The sequence below is a fragment of the Vipera berus genome (genome assembly GCF_964194415.1).
Source record: "Vipera berus genome assembly, chromosome: 2".
Taxonomy (NCBI): Eukaryota; Metazoa; Chordata; class Lepidosauria; order Squamata; family Viperidae; genus Vipera; species Vipera berus.
In genome coordinates, this window is record NC_138203.1 from 55,970,525 (window position 1) to 55,992,801 (window position 22,277).

The window sequence follows — 22,277 nt, forward strand, 5'->3', positions numbered from 1 at the left end:
AATAATTTTATTTATTACAGAAAACAGAGTTTTATATTTATATACACAGACACATGTTGTGTTTTCTAAGTATGAAAGTTCTACAAGTGGCTCATGATAAAACAGAAGATGCAATTAAACTTTTAAACAAGAGAGGTGTTTGAATAAAAATAATTAAAAATGTTTTTTCCAATATTGTCAATATACTATACTCTTATAAACTGTTTAGGATTTTATAAAATAAAAGTGACACATTGAATTGAATCTGGGGAAAAAATCTGGGGGCCAGTAGGGCTCTGAGTGAACAAAATGTGCAACTTTCTGCTGGCTTCTCCATTGAATTTGCTTATGGGAAGCCATTAAGAAACCGCAAGTCTTGCTTATGTGAGGTTCTCAAATGACCCTCAATCCTTATTTGTTGCAGGGTTTCTGTCACTAAGCAATGTAGTCACATGAATTTGTACTTCATGATCACATCACTTAGAAATGGAAATTAAGCGAGAACTAGTTGTGTATTCTTTGACATCATAAGGACTACAATCATAGCTTTTTAATGGGATTCTCAAGTTAGTACTGGAATTCTTACATTTGAATAAGTATGTAGCTGCTATTATGATAATTTACAGGAAGACATTGTCTTTTACAATTCCACTTTTATTAGTACGTTCACTCAGAAATAGTAAACAAGCAACAACTATACTAAACCATACTGGTGTTTGTTTTTTTTACTTAGGGGAATCTCTCCTCAAAATCTAAAATTCCAGAGGGCTGGTTCAATGTCATTATCAGTGTGTTTCAGCCTTAACTTTATTTTAGCATTTGCAGCTGTAAAAAAGCATGCAGAAATTGGCTTTTACAACTTTGTTCTAAAATCAATAGTTGATATCACAAAACAGCTAATGAAAAAATGTTTGCTTTTTTATTTATGCAATAACCTTTCTGTTCCCTGAAATTAAGGACAAACACTTGCTACATCACTTTAATGGCATACAGACAATCCAGCAAAACAGTTGCTGCATGAAGAGTGCTTGATAAGATATACTGTAACTGAAGAATATGAGAATGTAGAAATAATACAGAGGGAAAACCTGTTGCCCTGAGCCTTGATGGATGAACAGGATCCATACAATTCTATCATACAAGTAACCTTGCTTAACAAATGACCTGTTTAGTGAACATTTGAAGTTACAAGATGATAAAAAAAATAACTTTACAACCAGTAACACAGCATCCTGCCGGTCCTTTAATTGCCATTTGCACACTTCACAACTGATAAGCAGAGTAAATGGAAAAGTCAGCAGTAAAATCTCAAGTTGCAATCCTGTGTTGTCTTGCTTAATGACCAAACAGAAAGTGACATGTATGTTTGGTGTGATGATGTGCTGTTTTGCTTAATGACCATGTTGCTTAGTAAAGGAGATGCTGATCCCAGTTGTAATCACTAAATGAAGATTACCTGTATATGTTTGCATATTAAAAGGAGGCATCTTTTTTACTGAAATAGCAAAATACACACTGCTAAATATTTATCTGTAGAAGCTATAGTAAATTTTAAAACGAATTTCAAATGCTTTGTAGGTAGTTTTTTTATTATGCCATTATATTTTTACATTTTTTAAAGAAACTGAAGAAGCTTCTAACCTAATAGCATACAGTTTCATTGCTCATTTAATAGTCATTATTAGATTAAGGTTATGCTTGACTATAGTGGCTTAGATTTAAGACTTCACTGCAGCATTTTATGAAGTTGACCACAACCATAGCCTCCTGACTGATGAAATTTAGATTTAGATTTTATTAGATTTATATACTGCCCTTTCCCAAAGGACTCAGGGTGGTTTACAGGGCATTTTAAAATCACATCAATATAAAATACAAAGTTAAAAGAGAATTAAAAGATTAAATTATCCCTGAAAATAAAACCCCAGTTAAAATTCTCAGCCTGGGTCAGAGAGCTCAAAGAGCCAAGTCTTCAGGTCCCGGCGGAATGAGCGTAGGTCAGGGGCAGTCCTGAGCTCTACGGGCAGCTGGTTCCAGAGGGCAGGCGCACCCACAGAAAAGGCCCTCTCCCTGGGTGTTATCCGCCGGCAATCATTTACCGGCGGCACCCTGAGAAGACCCTCCCTCTGCGAGTGCACTGGATGAAGGGAACTTGATGCTGGCAGCAGGTGTTCCCTCAAATGGAATAATGCAGGAAGGGATAATCCCTCTACCAGATAAAAATCACTGTTAACTGAATAATTGTATTCAGTGCATGATTCTTAATGGTTCTATGTTAACATAAAAGGTATAGAGTAGGATATCTCTGGATTCTGTCCTATGCCCAGTACTCAACATTTTTTTATGCATGACTCAAATGATGGAATAGAAAGGATACCCATCAAATATTCAGATGACAGAAGTCTGGGAGAATTGATAACACCTAGGAAGACAGGGCCAAACTTCAAAAAGATCATGATAAGCTTTAATATTTTGCCCAATCCAAGAAAATGCAACTTAATGATGACAAAGGCAGAATTCTGCATTTAGAAAAGAATAGCCAGATATATGCTAGATAAGGGGTGTCAAACTGCCAGCCCATGGGCCGGATGCGTCGTGTCAAAACTGCATCCATCCCACTGCCGGCAATGGAAAAGAAGTCACGATACGTCGCTACACGTCAAATGTTGCGAGTTTGACACTCCTGCGCTAGATCAGGGCTTTTCAACCAGTGGTACGGGTACCACCTGTGGTACATTGGCACCTAGCAGGTGGTACGCGACCATCCTAGAAAAGTGGTAGCAGGGGACGGGAATGAGCTGAACTGGTGGCAGCACCACACAAGCTTGAGTGAGACGGCTGTAGCTGCAGGGCTCAGCGGAAGCGCCGGGATCAGCGCCAGGCTCCAGCTGGAGTTCAGCACTGATCCTGTCCCTTCCGCTGAGCCCAGAAGAAGCGCCGATCAGCTGGAATGTTGCAGCATCTCCAGGGTCTTGTGATTTACATTCAGATGCTTGGCTACTTATTCAAATTTATGACGGTCACAGAGTCGCAGGGTCATGTGAAGTGAACAAAACCTGCTGCAACCACCCAGCAGAGGGGGGGGATAAAAACCAAACACCCACCCCACCCCCGCTGCCAATCGTCAACAGAAATGCTCACAACAATGAAACCTCGGACAGGAGGAAGAGCGCTGCCAGGCGGGCAGGCAGGTGTCTTGCTCGGCTGTGGCTTGGGGGGCACTTTTTTCAGTGCCATTGTAACCTCGAACAGTCATTAAGTGAACTGTTGTAAGTTGAGGACTACCTGTACTTCATCACTTTTTCCTTTTTTTTGTCATAAAGCTTTTGACACCTTGCTAAGCAACTGGTGGTACTTGGATGTTGCCATATCCTAAAAGTGGTACAATGGGTGAAAAAGTTGAAAAGCCCTGCGCTAGATGGTATGTGGCTTGACAGCAGTACTTGTGAAAAAGATATGGTAGATAGATCACAGTGTGTTGCAGCTATCAAAAAGTTAATGCGGTCTTTCAATACGATCAAAGAGGCAACGAGTCAAGATCACAAAAAGAGGTACAGTTCTACTCTGTGCTGCACTGTTTAAACTGCGATGGCAGTACCACATCTATTTCTGGTTACCTCAATACAAAATAGATGCAGAAGAGCTAGAAAGAGTGCAAAGAAGTATTACAAAGATAGTAAAGATTGTCAAACCTAAATCCTGCAAAGTACATCTAAAAGAATTGGGTACGTTTCACCTAAAGAATGACAGGAGTTTACAAATACAAATACTTGAAGGCCATAACAGGGAAGAGGATGTGGGTTTATTCTTTATAGCTCTCAAGGATAGAACAAGACCTGGCAGGTGGAAGCTTTAAAGAGTAAAGAGAAATCTTAAGAAATGGAGTCATGGATGCACTATCACTAGGGATTTTCAGGATGAATAGCTAGCTATTGGTCTGAGATGACATGAGGATCCCTGCTCTAGGCAGAGTTTAGACTAGATCTCCAAGGTCTTCCAACCCTATGATTCTAATGTGCCCCTTGGCATAGCTTCAACAGTCCAGAAACAAAGACAAATGCAATACATACTACAAAATGAGAGCAACTTTGGTCTAGTGCAGGTGTGTCAAACTCAATTTCACTGAGGGCCGCATCAGCATTGTGGTTGCCCTCAGGGGGGCGGGTGCGTATGGCCAGGGTGGGCGTGGCCTACTAGGTGGGCGTGGCCAGCTCTACATCGTTTGCATCAAGGGTGCCTATGGGGGCCTGGGCAGGAGTGGGACAGATCTGGGGGTCTCTGGCAGAAGGAGGGTCTCTGGGCCAGGGCCAAGGAAGCAGGGGCCGTTCCCTCACTGTTTCCAGGATGGCTTCGCGGGCCACATGAAACCACTTCACGGGCCGGATCCGGCCCCCGGGCCTTGTGTTTGACATGTCTGGTCTAGTGATTAAGGCACCAGGCTATAAACCAGAACCTGTGAGTTCTAGTCCCCCCTCCCCTTTAGGAATGAAAGCTAGCTGGGTGACTTTGGGTCAGTCACTTTCTGATCAACTCACCTCACTGGATTGTTGTAGGAAAAATAGGAGGAGGAGGAAGCATTAAGTATGTCGTTGTCTTGTGCTATATGTTTATTAATAAAGTATTTATTTATACTTTATTGTAAAATAAGAAAAGTGTGACTTTTATAATAAAATAATTAAAATGTGAGTATGATTGGTCCAAAGTCACAAAGTTATCTTCTGTGGCTGAGGATGGACTGATTTCGCTAGCGCAGGGGTAGGCAACCTTAGCTCTTTTATGACTCGTGGACTTCAACTCCCAGAATTCCTGAGCCGGAAGTCATAAAAGAGCCAAGGTTGCCTACCCCTGCCCTAGAGCCAATCCAACACCTTAACCATTGCACCACAGTTAGTTATAAGGTCACCTTTTAACTTCCATAAAATATGGGTTAACTATGAAATAGGTAGTCAGCAAATGTAATTCCATAATATCAAGAATGATATAATTCAAGCAAGGGGTCACTTCTGTAAGAAATATGTTTCCTGGCACCATTTTTTTTTGCTGAAAAAGTAATGATCTGAAGAGCAGCTATGTCATTTAAACTTTTGGGTTCAGAGTTTTACTGAAGTAGTAATCCCACTTTTACCAGCAGTAGTAGCCTTGGAATAATTTATTCAAACCTGTGAAAGTTTGGAAACTAGAAAGGGTATGCAAAGTTGTTAGGAGCCAACAAAAAGCAACATTTTCTCAGGCTTTCTTTAATAAAGTTTTATTGATAAAGTATAGAGCTATAGAAACCTTAGCAATTAATTTGCTTTTACATTAGAACACTATCTTGTACCTAGATAAGTACATATTTTTTTCATCCTTTCAATAATGACTGTTTAGGCTAATATTTCCTCAATTGGTAAATGAGGGATTTCCTTGTGGCCTAGAATTTGCAATGGGAATGCAAAGGACAATATGTATTTTGATTTCAGCAAAATATCTGATAAAATTTCACATAAAATCTCAGCACAGAAGATAGAAAAATGGGGGTGGGGGTGATAGTAGTTTATGCTATCATCTGATGTGATACAAGCTGGTTGAATAATAGGTTCTTGTGATGCTAACAGGTGTTGAGTGATGCATGGCAGAGCTACATTCTTGGCTCTGTACTGTTCAATATATTTTTAAATGAATAGAATGAGTTGTTGAAATAAAATAATTAAATTAGTAGACAGTATGAGGATGAGGGTGGGAAAATAGCAAACACTTTAAAGACAATCTAAAGACTCAGGCATCTTAATTTAAAGGATGGGCAGAAGCCAACAAGGACAAGTGCAAAGTTCTTCATTTATTGAAACCATACGTGGTAGCAACGAATAAGAAAAGGATCTATGTATCTGGGTGGATCACAAGGTAAACATGAGCCAGTTGTTTGATGCGGCTGCAAAAAAAAAGCTAATGAAATCCTAGATTGCTTTAAAGTAAGTATAGTGTCAAGACTGAGATAAATCTTCATTACTTTATTCTGTGTTGGTTGAATCACAACTTCAATATTCAGTTCTGTCTGCTGTATTTAAAAAGAACATTGGCAAACTGGAGCCTATCCAAAGCATAGCAATCCCTGAAACTTTTAAGTAACAGCTGGAGGTGTTGAGTATGCTCACTCCGGAAAAGAGACTGCAGGGAAGCATGATAGTTATTTTCAAGAATCTAAAGAACTAAAGAGCTGTTATAGAAAAGACAAGATAGATTTGTTCGCTTTGTTGTTCCAAAAGAGAAGTCAGGAAAAAATAGATTTCTATTGTATGCAATATCTTCCAACAAAATAGATACCTTTTTTATCAAAAAGTGCCAAAATAGCACAACCAACACAAGCCATAAAAAGAATAACACTGTCGTATATCAAGAACATCTCATAAACTAACAGACTACTACAACCATGTGGAATCATCATAGCACACAAGTCAACTAAAGCCCCCCAAAGCATCCTAAGTAAACCAAATCCAGCAGCCCTAGAACAAAAAAAAAACAAGAGTCATCTACAACATACAGCCACTACATTGGAAAAACAGGCAGATGACTGGCAGACTGCATCCATGAACAGCAACTACAGGCAGAAGACATGATGAAAACTTTCTAGTTTCACAACATATGGATAGACTTAACCATAGTTTCAATTGGGAAGCTGTGACCACGCCAAGTCCAAAAATGTCCGACTCTCTTTGGTGAGGTAGAATAAAACATTAACATCAACCTTTTACTTTTACATAATAGTATAAACTAGCCATTTTGATAAAAAAAAATCTATCTAATTGGTAAAGCCCAAAATCAAAGTTTCTTTTTTTTACCTCAAGCATAAAGTCCAGAAGCGGTTTCCACATAGAAATAAAAGTATTTATATTTTTTTTCTTTAATCAAAACAGTCAATTTAGCCATCTCTGCTAGTTCCATCAGTTTTTGCAGCCATTCATCCATTGTGGGGATCAAGGTGATCTTCTGGTAAAGAATATTCCTAACTAGCAAGGAAACCATGATTTAAATCACTGACTCCCCTTGACTGAATTAAAATGATTTTATTTAAATCAATTTAAAATAAAACTTTAACCTATTCTAAAGGTACACCTTTATTTTTATTTCTGATGAAGAATAAGAAACTACACCCTCTTTAATTACATAATCACTTTACCTTCTATTTAGCACACCCGGAAAAAAAACCATAATTCTGGTGACAAACTGATCTTATCTATATGGACGTTATATGACATGATTTAATACATTAAGATGGATGAACTGCAGGTTTATCAAGCTTTCTATCACATTCCTATCATAAATAAAATTCTGTATCATATTGTGTTACTTTTATTCAAAAGCATCCAGTTACTATTCACTTATGGGATTTTATCCAGTTACTATTCACTTAATGGGAAATCATTAAAATGTGCAAAGACAGGGCTTCTACCCATGTCTCTTTATCTTTTGAATTAATAACGAGGAAACAATAATTCTAAAATGATTGTTTGAAAAGGTTGTTGTGTACAAATTTTAGATTAAATCATACACCAAAAAGCACATCACAGACACTGATATGAAAGAGGGATGGTGATTAAATCAGGAGCGCTGCTTAGTCATCTTATTTCTTTTGGACAGCAAGAAAATTATAAGGAGTAGTTCTTGTTTGAAGGGAGTGAATCCAATTATACTGGAATAGTTTACCTAACCTGTGAACAACTGAATCTTCAAAATAAAATTGCTATAGCTAACAACAAGATCAACTGTACCAATAACAACACAGGGGTGGAAGAGACATTTTCCCACAATAAAATGTTGGAAATAAATTAGGTAAAGCGTTTGGCATTTTATCAGAAAGATAATTTTGCAAAAACCTAGCAGGAAGATCACAGTGAATATGGGCTGAACATCTCAGTCATTAGGAACTCTTCCTTTCCTTCTTTGAATCTTTGGACTTCTTTTCATGGAAAGGAAAAAAAAGGCTGTGAATCACCACAGGACTACAGCTGTGGCACTTATGCCATCACTGATTCCCTTCAGCCTTTTTAGATCATAAACAATAGACCTATGAATATATAAATCATACTATCAAATTTCTGAATAAGAAAGGTTAGAGAAAGTGTACAAACAGAAAAAGTGAACAAAAGAAATTAAAGCTATAGAATATATATAGAAAAAAATATAAAGATATAAAATATATAATTATATAAATATATTGTTTAAATGTACTGTAGGTAGATAAAATTATATAAAAATTATATATTGTGTAAATATATTTATATATAATATATATTAAAGGTAAAGGTAAAGGTAAAGGTTCCCCCGCACATGCGTGCTAGTCGTTTCCAACTCTAGGGGCCGGTGCTCATCTCCGTTTCAAAGCCCAAGAGCCAGCATTTGTCCGAGGACGTCTCCATGGTCATGTGGCCGGCATGACTAGACACCAAAGGTGCACGGAACGCTGTTACCTTCCCACCATAGTGGTCCCTATTTTCTACTTGCTTTTTTACGTTGTTTCGAACTGCTAGGTTGGCAGAAGCTGGGACGAGTAACAGGCGCTCACTCTGTTACGCGGCACTCAGGATTCGACCGGCCAAACTGCCGACCTTCTGATCGACAAGCTCAGCATCCTAACCCACTGAGCCACCGCGTCCCTTATAATATATATTACATATACGTAAATATATAAAATACATTTCTATATATACAAAAGGAAATATAGCTAAGTTTACACCATTGACTGTGCATCTCCATACACTTCTGTCTTACAAACCATTCTTGCTTCAATCACATCATATGATGCTTCATAAATGCCTTTCGTTGTCTCTTTTTGAAGCTCAAGTCACTCAACCTAACGTTCTTGTTTTTTTCACTCTTTCTTTATATATTTAACTTGCACGTTAATCCTATTTGTTTTCCTTATTATCACATTTCTACTGGATCTTATTTCATCCTAGCTAATTTCTACTCTACCATTCTCATATCTATGAATGCCACTTATAAACGTTCGGTCAATTATGTCCAAAGCAATAGCAAATATCCATTTGAAGGGCTGTTCAAAGCACCAGCACGGGCACGGGCACAGTAGCACCTTCTAGCTTAAGCCTCCTGAACCTCTCAGGAATATCACACTATAAACCATGAATCCAGAAGGACCCAGATCACTGGTAGTGTTCCCTGTCTAGTTTATCTGTGAAGGCTGACATGACCAGAGCTATATTCCTTTCCCAACCACGTCCCTAAGCATCCTGGAGAACCTGATGCAAGCTAGATAGATCTCCAGTAAGGTGACAATTGTTGCCTGCCCCGTTCAACACTAAGTCATGAATGAATGAAGATGGTCTTATTGCAAATAGATCTGGCATTAACCATCAGCACCTTGAGTCTAATGACACATTTTCTTTTTAGATCAAATAACCACTATGTTCTTTTATTGTGCCGTTTACTCTCTTTTATATTCTACTGTTAGACCAAGATACCAATTGAACCAATCCCCCAAAAGAGGCTACTTAGGGACAATAAAATCTAGTGCTCAATTCAACTCCCACTGCCAACTGCTTACCAGGCTCTAAACAGAACTGTTCAGAAGAATAAGAAATTCCCTAAGTGCCATTTAAAAAATAATTGGATCCATAAGGCTCAAGGGGTGGACTGTCAAATAGGTGCCACCACACCACAGTGGTCTCAAGTGGCTTCTAATTGCCAGGATGCAGGTTATAATTTGGTCATAACATTCCCTATTTATTTAACACTTATCCATTCTTGATGTTATATTTTCTTATTTTTTCTAGAAGTAACAAATTCCCACTACATTAAACATTCTTTAATTCTCCTGCCATACTCAACTTTCATTTCTATATAGCAGGGGTGTCAAACTCGCAACGTCACATGATGTCTTGCAATGTATCACAACTTTTTTTGCCATTGCCGGCAATGGGGTTCCGCTATGATGCATCCAGCCCGCAGGCTGGCAGTTTGACACCCCTGCTATATAGCAACAAAAAAGAGAAACCTGCACTTCGCACAGTCATTTTCTTTGAATGTTTCTTCCTCAAGGAGACCACATACTGCCTACTACTCAATATTCGCACATATTAAACGTGTCCATCCATTTTGACATTTTGAGTATTCTTATCCAAATACACAAATAAGCAACTGATTAGGAACAAAATTTAATTTCACCTCATGTCCCTCATGAATGCAAACAGTTGTTCTCATTTGGTTGCTTTTATAATCTGCTGTGATTTTTTTTTAAAAAAAATATACATTTATTTATTTAAAGGTAACTGTTCTCATAGAAAGCATAGCTTAATTTCTGGCATATTTGTTGGTTGGGGAAAGAAAAGAAAGCCACTTTTTCCTAGAACTCCCAATAATTATACAATTATTGGTATTTAGTGAACCTCTAATTCAAATTTGTTCTTCCTCCAATTGTTCCTAAAGGACAATCTTATGCTCTTATATATTGTCTACTTGGAAGAGCCCTAAATGTTTCTACAGCTGGTTTCTGTGCCACCCAAATACTAAGTCACCTATTCTCCATCTTTGCTTTCTAACTTATTTTTTGTTTTCTATTGAGGACTATTACTATAACACACTGCCCTTGTTCACTGTTTTCTGATTTCTCACTTTCCATGATTTATGATATAAAACAAGTGGCAAGAAATTTCAACATATTTTCAGTCTCTGTATATGAAGTATCTTTCTTTACTAGCTACATCAAAAACTATTAGATCAATTCACCTTATTGCTTATATTCAAGGAGAAAGCAACAGAAAAGGGCTTAACGATTGCTTACAGTGAGAAATCTTAGAAAGTGTCATGTGAAACCAAAGTTGAGGTTAAACAACGTCTGCTTAGCTTTCAGGAGTTTCCAATGTCACTTTGTCCAGGGTTTTTGATGTGATCTCCACAGCTGTGGGATCAACTGACCAGAAGAACCACCAGGACGGAGGCAAGAAAGACAGAGATGACATAGGCACATATTAGGTAAAAATAGGAATCCTTCACAATTTTGAGTATGGACACAACTGCTTCTTACGAAAATACTGCATATTAAAAAATACCATAAGAATCTTGGAGGCTCATGAAACCTCACTGAGACCATCCATGAAAGCTGCAAGTCTTTATCTAGCGTATACGGTATATCACTAGTTTAGCATAACAGTTGCTATAAGAAATCAATCAATGAATATTCAGAGTCTTTAATACATACTTTAATTAATACTAATAAACTGCACTATAAATAAGAATGATTCTGTCCTGTCAAAATGTTTAAATTCAGATATAAGATAAATGGCTAAATTGAGTTTTAAGTAGTAGCGTTCTGAACAGCATTTCTTTCTCCAAGGGCCAAAGAAAAGTAGGAGATTCTGGATGATAAGGAGTAAAAAGACATGAAAATGTAGTGTTTATGTGGTATACGGTTACCATTAGTATATCCTTAAAAGTTTCAACTTCCATGAAATTCAAGTTGTTTGCACATTTTAATAAACATTTTATATATTCTTACTGCTGTAGGTACTAGTACTAGGAAGACATAATACTAGTACCTACAGCAGTACATTGATCTCAAAATGTTTTAAACTAGATTATAAATTTAGATTGTTTAAATAATTTAATAATACAAGATATAAGTACCATATTGCCAATTAGATTCCTAAGAGGCATTGTAGAAGTCAAGCCATCTTAGTATATGGTAGTCAAAATCAGGAGTCTGGTAATACTTTTTCAGACTATAGCAAATCATAACTTCATCTTGATGATGTAAAAGTGGTAATGCTGATGCAAGTTACATGTGAAATAAGATTATAATTATCATATCAATTAGAAGTGATAGTGTATTTAAAGCCATTATTTGTTAAGACTTTTTGAAATAGTTGAAACCTTTGATGTTTGTGAGATAAGCAATCTCTCATTCAAACCTGCTGATGTAGTTTCACTGTTCCAGAACAGTTACCTTGAGATCTTGAATGTCCTGGGTTAAAATGTGCCAGTGTTATTTTATCTTCATTTTGAATGTTGACATCAAACTTGTGTGAATTTGTTATTTTGTGAAAAATATAGTCTGCTTTTTCCAACACAAAATCCAGGGTGGCTTTTTTCAGCAAATACCGGTAGTAGAATATATCAGATTAAAGGAAGAACATATAAATTCACAAAATCCAGGGTGGCTTTTTTCAGCAAATACCAGTAGTAGAATATATCAGATTAAAGGAAGAACATATAAATTTATCTCTAATCTTGTGTATAAACTTTTTGGGTCTGTGATGTACTGTTGGCATAAATGTGACATTGATTTGTTAACAGGGATGTTCCAAGTTGTGTATTGTTTGTATTGCTTGTGAAGATTTGTTTAAGGTTGGGTGATTAACAATATTGAAACATGGGTCTGCTATCCAGTGCAGATAATGCACTATGAATAGAAAATGCAGCATCATTGCAAAATATGAGTTGCAGCTTATTAATATGTTTCAGTGGCCTGAGGTAAGTTGTAGATGACAACCAACAGTGTTCTATTTATTTGTTTTTGTCGCCTTTTAATAGGTTCCCCCTGGGAATTGATCCCAACAAGGTTCATTCATTACATTTTTTTTCATTTTAAAGCCAGTGATACTATAGTAAATATAACTCATACATAGAACAGAATCCCTGTTACTAAATGCTAAAGCTTTTTTTTCCCCTCTGAAAAGGACCACAATTTTTATAACTGAGATGGGGACAAGTAGTTTTAAGGTTTAAGTAATTGTTGATAAAGTAGCTTTCCAATTTTTACAGCCCTGCCAGGAAAAGCAAGAATGCATTGTTTGTTAATGATCACAACCATCCATGCTTAACTCTTTTGTCAGAACTACAGCAGATCCTCCCTGCAGCTTCACCATTAACATGCCTGTTTCCTGTCAGCCTACTCAGAGATAATGTCATTTATCTCAAGGGGGCACAAGACCAGTCATTAGCTTCAATAACAGACTTCCAACAAAGACCGGATGTTTTATCCAAGGTGTGTGATCAACAATCAAGAATCTTACTGCTTAAGAATTAAGAAATTTAGAGCTTCCATTAAAAAAACTGTTTTCACCTAATATATCATTAATTTTACTTAACATTTTAAAGTGTTCATTTCTTGGAAATGTAAGTGGACAGCTTTTATCACATACAATTTGATAAATGGTATTAACTCACTAAATTTATCCTTTGGGAGATTTCCCTCTCCCAAGTTCCTTTTTTGTCTTTTTTGCCTCTGGGAAAAAAATTGATGGAATAATTCAACCACTTGCTAAGTAATGAGTTTTTTGAAAAACTGACCCTCATTGTGGTTGCCTGCTGGAGTCGATTATGTATTCTCTAAATTATTCAGTGTCAAACTAACCTTTCATTAAAAATATGGGTGGCTATAATATATATCATCCCTGGAATTTTTTATATTAGCAATTTAAGATTAATCTAGAAAGTTACAGTTAAACATTTGAAATTTAAAAACAAAGGTCAGCCAATCAGTGTATTCATCTCTGTTTTGCTCTGGAAATTAGAAGTAACATAGCATACATTCCACTTTATTTGGAATGTTGTTACTGAACACCTCTGTGGTTATATGATATTTATGCTTGGCAGTTTTAACATTCTTTTCAATTACTGAACCATGAAATGCTGCTTTACAAAAATAGTACTTGTATAGCTATAATAAAAAAGCTATAATTTAAGGAAAACTCCTTAAAATAAAGAGAATAAACTTAATCTCAATATAGCTTTACATTTTTTTTCTTTTTTCAACTGGGTATTTATGAAGTTATTTATAATAGTAACATTTTTTGCCATTTGTTTTTGCCATTTGTTCACAATGAGAAAATCTTTTTAAATGTTTTGCTGTATAAATGCTTCTCACCATTCTCTACTCTACTGTTCAGTGTTACTTTAACCTTACTGAGGAATTCAATACAGAATGGACCTTGTCTGAGGGGGTCAGTAAGTTCACAAAGCAAGCTTTCGTCAGCCTAAACACAGCATCTTTTCACCTCCACTCCCCCCCCCAAAATGTGGTCACACTACTAGACAACCCTATAGAACATTAAGAACTCCAAACTGAGCTCATTGTTAAGCACCCCATAGTTATCAGTGTTTTCAACAGCTAAATCTCTTATGTAGCTTTCAAAACTGTTTGCTGTCAAACCACAATGGACTTTGTTCTTAGCTATAACCCTTTCTGCCCCCTCTCTCACTCAACAATGAATAAATGAGTCCCAAATCCTAGCATTCATGGGCATTTTTAAATACAACATATACTTCCATAACCCCATGAAGTCAAAACATTTTCAAAATGTCCACAATCCTACAACATTAAAGGAAACATGAAAAAGCACAGGATGTGTACAACAACCAGTTACAAGTTTCATACTATAATAAATGTACATGAATACAGGGAAGCAACCTCATTCCAACAAAGTATTGCTTTGCAGGCTGATAAAACAGTGAACAGCCCCATCCTGTACTATTTTTAAAAAAACATCCAATTAACACACATCCCAATTAAATGCATTAAGTTATATTATATACATTATATAACATTATATATGAAGTTATATGTAAAGTTATATAAATTCTCATGCAAACTGATGAACATGCAGAAGAACAGGAGCCAAAATATCAAAAACCTCCAGACAACAAAATCTTAGGTTGATTAATTTTTTCTGTAACTTGATAGTTGAAATTTGGCAATGTTGAAACGGAGCAAGTTTTAACATTCCAGCCCCTCCTGTCACATCCTGGCAACCAAACCTTTTCCTTTGTTTTACTCACTGAAACATGTAATTGGTATGCTAAATACCAAAAGGGTTGAACAAGCACACAACCTCTGACATTTTGCAAACTTAAAAGAAATAGTTAGTGGATGCCAAAGGATTCCACTGAACATATTTTTGCATGGCTTCAACAGACAAACAGAAGAAACCTAAAACTGGCAATAAATAAAAAAATAGGAATCACCACTAAGGAAGCAGTTTTTATGCTTTAACTGTCTTTTTGTTGTTGTTAAAATAAAAGCTCCATTCCAAAAAAGAAACCTCAGAGTTTAAATGTTCAGAGATTGCTTAATTTAAAAAAGAAACAAGTTAAAAGACATTCAGATTTACGTGTATAAACTAATTCAGTCACCCACTGTTGCCAGAGCCATGCTGAAGCCAAGAAAGATTTTATTTTGGGCTCTTCACCAATTTGTCTTTCAATAAATGCCAATTTAATTTTCAGGTTTTTTTCCCAACAAGGCTGTCCTTGGATTTTTGTTTGTTTTTAAATCCTGCTTGAAAAACAGCCATATTCTTAGCTTTACATTCACATGACTTGATTAAAAGGAATTTCCCTCAATAGTAAAAGAAAAAAAAATCAGGATGTTTAAGACAGCAAGCCAACATCCTCCTTTCAGAGACAATGGGCAGCTCTGCAGGGCTCTAACAAGTGAAGCCATTAAAGTCAATATAAGGCAGCAGCAGTGGGTGTTACTGGTAATTCAAGCTCTACCAATTCTATACAGACAAGAACTGAAATGAGAAGTGTTCTTTTGGTAAAAAGCTACTCCAGACTGGTTTGTTCCTAGTTTACACATTACCTCATTTACATTACACTGGCTGAAATGTACTTGCTTGTGTATGAATTCATTCCTCATATAATTTCCTGTGCAACTGGTATGAAAAGGAACACAAAAACTGGAGAAAACCACACCACTCTCTAATCTCTTGTTGCCATGACAGCAGCCTTTCAGATACTGAAATGTTCAGATTGCCAGCTAAACAAAATTGTTGAATGTGAACATTTGGCTGAAAGATTAAAAGGCTAAGGGGGTTACAAAAGGGCAGCACCTCCCACATTCCAGGCATCCACTGAATCCAATCAAATGCCTCTGACTCTTTAACCACAACTATTGTGAAGACTGGATTAGGGCAATTTATCTAGATAGTTAAAGCAGATTAGAGAACTACAATTTGAAGACTATTGGCAACAAAAGCAAATGCCTACTGTACTAAGTTAATAAAAAAAACAAGCATGGGATTTTAGGATAGTTTTCAGACCAAGGAGAAGCACTGCACTAACCCAGAAGACAAACCAAATTTAGGATGTAAACCGAGCTAGTTTTTTTCAACTGGCTGAGGGTAGCAGCAGGGAACAGGGGGAGGAGGAAGAGAGTGTGAAACACAGACCACTCCAAGTCCTAGTTTGCAGGCATTATAACGAGAAATAAATTTTATATATTAAATAAGGTTTATGTACTCTAAATTAATTACCTCAGCAATAATCTCTCATCTTTTAAACAACACATTTTTTTGCAGCAAACAATTTACTGATGAAGAGTTGCAGGAGTCTAATATTTGCTGAAGTATATTATGCAAATTCACCAAACATCTTTTAAATAAAACATCTTTACAGTTCTTTAAACTGTAGTGTACTAAATGAACCAGCTAAAAACTTTTCTCACTTTTGGATATTAGGCTGGGAATTGTAAAGAGGAACAATGTCAAGATAATTGTATACAATCATGTTGCAAGTGATTATTCTGTATGGGAATAGGGAGGGGTTGTTTTTTGTTTAAACAACCTGTGGAATTAATTTGAGTCTTAATTATAACCTAACAATAGCTCCCTGGATGACAAAGAAACCTTCTGTCTTCTGGATACAGAACAATTGGTGCTTACTCCAAACCCTGCCCCAGTGAGCCGCGAAGAGAAATCAGTAGCTTCCACTTCCCTTCACAATGCAAGGCCATTTATCCTGAACAGAGCACATTCTTCAGACTTTAGTGAAGAGGAAGAAAAACATGCACATTTTTCAGCTATTCAACAAATAGGCAGTGCACATCCAGGAACTCTCTGAGAATGTAGATAAGAAGAAAAGAGACTTCTGGACAGAGGACAAAGTGTTCATCTATATTTGGAGATAAAGGTTGTACACACAGGTTTCAGGACAGTGTGGGTTCCCCTCCCCCACTGGACTTGCACCAACAGCTTCTAAGCACACGGCATGCCTGCTGACAAAGCACGCCTTATGGCAGTTTCTGAATTATGTAGAGCGTCTTGGCTTTTGTACAAGAGGCAATAACTCTCTAACAACCCCCTCCCCCCCACACACCAAGATTATCTCTCTAATTCAAGGAGCTAAAGGAGTTAAGAACCTGTTTAATCGCTCTTCCTTGTAATCAAAGGATGGTGCAAGTTTATTCAGATACCTGGAGAGACAGAACACCTCCTCGCCCAATAGAAATCACCAGGATTTCAATGTAGGTTGCACACAAAAGGCTGCATTCCAAACAGCAATGACAACAACCTCCCAACTTGCAAGATAAAACACAATGAAGGCAAAACCCATCAAAGTGACCATTTAGATATCTTTTCCTAAAAACCAAACACTCCAGTCAGATAACATATAACCCCAGGCCATAGGTAGGCGGGTTGAGAAAATTAATCACAAAGAAATACTGGACAATATACAAACAGAAGCAGAGTTGTTCAAAGTTTATCAAACAATGAATGGTGAATTACTCCTACCTTTTCTGTTTTCAGCTTTTTTATTCTCCTGTGGCTTTCCTCCTCTTCCTCTTCTTTCTTTATCAAAATAGAGTTCCCCATTAACCCTGAATCTGGAACACTTTTGTTTGTATCTCCAGCTGTGGAGGAGGAGGTACAATTGAAAGGGATGTTGCTCCCAGCACAACTTCCCTTGGCCCCAAAACTATACAAGTGCCCAGGAGCAGTTTGGCTAGAGTTGTTTGAGGGTCCTTGCTGTAGATCAAGTTGCCTGTCTTTCCTGGATTTCCCTCCATCTTTATCCCGCTTGGAGCCTCTGCTGGCTTGTGTTTTACCTGTTTTCTCCTCTTTATTTTTCCCACAAGAGGCAAGAGTGTTGTTATTGATGCTGGTGGTACTATTATTGCCATTTGGGCTGCTGCTCATACTTTGACCAAGTGCTGAATTCATGCCACCTGCCTCGCTTGGGCGCCCTTGGACTTCCTGCCTCTTGCCAGCACTGCTGATTTCAGGAATTCCATACAAGGCAGCAGAAGGCAGAGATTTACTAGCATCCTTCGAAGTTTTACTCCTTTTCATTTTTGATTTGCTAGTTTCTTTGTGTGAGGAATTCCCCTGAGAAGCAGGGGGCTGAACAGAAGAAAATTTTAGGCCATCAGCTAAGGCTGAGGTAGGATTAACTCCACTGGAAGCAAGACTCCCACAATCCTTGGAATTGGTGGAATTATTCATCTCAAACTTTTGTCTGTCTTTCTCCAAATCTGCATCCAAATCAATTATTAAATTCCCAACCCCAATTTCCCAGTCATCACCACTGTCGTAGGTATCAACTGTATTTGGATCCACACCTTTGCCAGCAGTGGAAGTGTTCAATGACATCCTGAAGATGAGAACTCTTGAGTAAAAATCAGACGAACTTTCCTTTGTAGATGAGGGGACATTCGTTTATCTCCGTGGGGCTTTTTAAAGTGTAACTCTTCTTGCTTTCCTCCCCCAGGTATATCTGGGTATATACCCTGAAGTCCAGGTCCACCTTTTCCTGTGAGGAAGGGGAAAAGTCGAATATTTCTTGGCTGGGTCTTATCAGAATACAGTCAAACTGATATTAGAGGCACATAAGAAAAGACACTCCATATATTAATTTTTAGAGGTCTGTAAAACCAAAGCCTTTGATAATAAGCCCCTTTTCTACAGTTGCATCCCATCATCCATGATCATTTCTTAAAATGCCATGTGCCCAAAAAACAAACCAACCAAAAAAACCCAAGCCCAAAATAATCAAACTCTTTAAATTACAGCATTTAAAGCCACAAAATTCAAAAATATCAAATGTGATTCTTTATCATTTAAGCACAAAGAGGGAACCTTTCCTTCTAAAACCCAATTTTACCAAAAAAAAAAAAAAATCACCACCCCCTTCAAGTTCTGTATCTGTTCCCTAGACTGAATTAGCTCCTTTCTCTAAGGAAGTCACTGAGAACAACCGAACAGCAATAAAAGTGCATTCATTTTAAGATTTTTAATCTGAGGGAAGAAAATGCACCATTTCTATTTAAAATGCGTTCAAGATAACACATCTCAAAGTGGTTCTAATGTCCACTTAGCTCACCTATTGCTCAGACTGTTAAATATAGTATTACTGACTGTACAGGAAACTGATTAAGACATACACTTTAAACGCTATACACCAAGGTGGCCTCTAACCGCAAAGGAGTGTGTGCTTGACACAGCTTAGCTAGAATTATTTTAAAAGGAATTTTTTTTCTCTTAATGTCTGTGTCCAAATATTTGCATATATAGTATGTACATTGCTTACCTTTAATCCTTTATCATTTTTTTAAAATTAAGCCAGAGAATCAAAATTCTGTTCTTGCTGGTCTCAGCAAGAACTCAATATCCCACTTCATTTTACTTAAAGAGCAAGTAATCAAGAAATAAAAACCAACTAACATTTCGGGCAGAGTAATCGTCAAGAAACATATTTCCTTCCTTTTTGGCACACGAAAGAGGTTCTTTCCTCCCACCTTTTTTTTTTGGAAAAAAAAATATGGTTTTCCTTCTTAAGTATTTTGTTCCTCACAACTTCACAGGCTGGAAGATAGTATTTCACATTCAAAACACCAGAAGCCACAAGCACCAAAAAAAATAAATATTTTTTTTTCTTCTTTCCTTGAACAAGCACCAAGATGTGATTGTAATAAAGAAATAAAAATTGCAAAATGTTTTCCGCAACTTCACATCCAGTCTTCAGTTCCAGCTTCTGTAGCCATCCTGATCAGTAAGTAATGATTCCATGAAACAAACCTACAGGCGTCCGGTTGTTACAAGGCAGAATGTGCTAACATCGAGGAAAATTAGTGAAGGGGGGGGGGGAAAGGACTGAAAATCTGGGCTGGATTCCGCCCGTTAGTTGGGAAGTGGGGCTTTTTTTTCCCTCCCGTGCTCATAGATCTGACTTCTTGAACTAACTTGACGGGAGAACGGAAGGGAGAAGAGGGAGGGAAATAAAATCAGGGTCTGATGAACCAGTTATCAAAACATCTGATGGAGTGTTGAAAAAAGAGAGTCTGAAAATGAAGCAAATATTCCTAAGCAAAGGAAATGATTTAAAGTTTTTTGGGGAATGGGTTTCTTTCCCCCCCCCTTCAATTAAATACCAGTTCCTGGAGGGGAGAGGTAGTTTTAAAACTAACAGCTCGGTAATTAAGAATCCGAAGAGATAAAATATGTGTCATTATTTTTAGAACAGAGGTTTTGTTTGGTCCTCCCTCCTCCTACCCTCGAAAAATGTTTCAGCCAACGCTGGTTCATCTTTCACATTTCCTTCTTCCCTCCTCGCCTTTCGATGCTTGGCTTAGTATTTTTAATTAGCTGGTGTTTGGAAGATAAAAAAAAACTGTAATGAATTGTTGATAGATTGGAAACTGCAGAGTCGGTTCGCTGGAAATGTATCAGGGAGAAAACAGAAGAGGGAGGCCGGGAGGGAGGGGGATGGGCGGGTTAGTAGCAGCCAACCACCTAAAAGGAGCGATTTTGTTACAGTTCAAGCTTTTCACATCACGTGAGGATCAAGGGCTCAATTGGTTGTCGTGAGAACAAAAAATGGGTGACAACCGTATCAAGAAAATACTGATCTGGTCTTTAAAAAAATAAGGGGGGGGAATCTATTTCCTCTTTTCCTTCATCTATTTTCCCCCTCCCTACTTTATGGGGCTTGGCGCAGCTACAAGTTATGCATCTGAAACATTGCTCCCGAGAAGTGGCTGCTCCCGAGGTAAGAGGTGAAATGAGCTGCCCAGGTTTGCAAACCGGCTGTTGCAGAGAGAGGAGGGCTATCGGCCCCCTTCCTCATCCTTTCCTTGAATTCGGTGCTATCAGGAATTAGTCAGAGACCCGCCATGAGGAGGATGGCTTCGTGGAGGGGTTTTGAAATGCCTCTTTCCAGCACAACAAAACATTCCGTGGCATTCAAATTAGTATTTTCTTTATTGGATCATGGCATTTCTGTGGCAACTTTTTTTTTTTTGCTATGGGCGGAGGAGGGGAACTGGAGCAGCTTTTTACATGGTGGTAGAAAAATATTCACTGCACCCACAACACACACGGGCATCCTCCTCCTGCCCACTTTTAACAGCAGATTGTTTATTTGCATGTGACAGAAGACAACCTTCCCCCTTCCAAAGGATCTTAAATTCGATTTTCTTTATCAAGCTCTTTGATTGTTTTAGGGCTGGTCTCGAAGCAAGGGGACGAGGCGATACGCAGGCTGATCTTTAAGTCTCGGGGTTTTTTTTTATTTATTTCCCCCACTTGGTCAGTTAAACCCCAAAAGGTAATACGCTTTAGCGCGCTCCCTCCCCCTGCTCTTCCCCTTAAGTGCACTTTCAGGATGATTTGTGTGAGAAATTGCAATGCTTTCACCCTCTCCTACGTACCCTTTGGTGTATTTTAGTTTTAAACCCACCTACACCGATTTCTTTGCAATGCACACATTTCTTAACGCTCGCTCCCCTTTTCATATGAAAGAGAGACAGATAAAGAGAGATAAGATAGCTCCAGATATCCCCTCTAAGTGCTATCGATACACCACGCAGTCGTACTTACTGTATCGAATCGAGTTGACCTTTTTCCTTCTACAAGTGCAATGAATGTGTTTTGTTGCAGCCGATATTTTTTTTTTATTTTTGGAAAAAAAAATTAATTTCCTCGACAGATTAAGGGGGGGCTTTTTGAAGAAAAGAGCACCAGATTTCGTGAATCATTAAAGGCTTTTCTAAACTGAAATTAAAAAAAACTTGAAAACATAAGAGTCTTTCATTCTCTCACATGAGCTCGCTCTCTTACACACACTGCATAAATCAGCTGCCTTTACTGCACTACTGAACAGCAGAAATCAGAACTGGAGAGAAGCGAGAGTGTGAAGCAAGCCCAGACTCCCGTACCTGAAAGGGACTTTTCTTTGTTCCCAATGCCCTTTCCCTTCTGTCCAATCAGAAGCCAGCTTTTATGAAACTGAGCCTTTTCATTGGATGGTGGCTCCTCTTAGCTGCCGGAGGGTGTGAGAAATGCGCGTACACCCACATTACACACAGTCTTGTATTTTGCAATCCTCAGCCTATGGGAGTCCTCCATTAGGGAGTCTCTTGCTACAGCAAGAGACAAATATGTTTCCTATTTCAATTATGGCATTAGTCTATATACGTTTTATTTAAATTAAAGGATCAGGTAAGGAGGGGGGGTAGGACTGCACCATATATCCCGGAGAAGGAATATGGGAGACTCCCTCTTTTATACAATTTCAGCGTGTAAGATTTG

The 22,277-nt window shown here is 37.8% G+C and overlaps 1 protein-coding gene across 2 annotated transcripts in view; it reads right to left on the bottom strand.

Moving 5' to 3' along the window:
* ZNF608 (zinc finger protein 608) overlaps window positions 1-21,802 on the bottom strand; it is a 136,933-nt gene extending 115,131 nt beyond the window's left edge. For both annotated transcript variants that reach the window (XM_081321317.1, XM_081321318.1), the window contains exons 1-2: window positions 21,567-21,802; window positions 17,484-18,501 (exon numbers count right to left, since the gene is read on the bottom strand). In XM_081321317.1, the coding sequence (XP_081177443.1) occupies window positions 17,484-18,341 (858 nt within the window). In that variant the 5' untranslated portion in view covers window positions 18,342-18,501; window positions 21,567-21,802. The remainder of the gene's footprint in view (window positions 1-17,483; window positions 18,502-21,566) is intronic.
* Window positions 21,803-22,277: the final 475 nt, after the last annotated feature.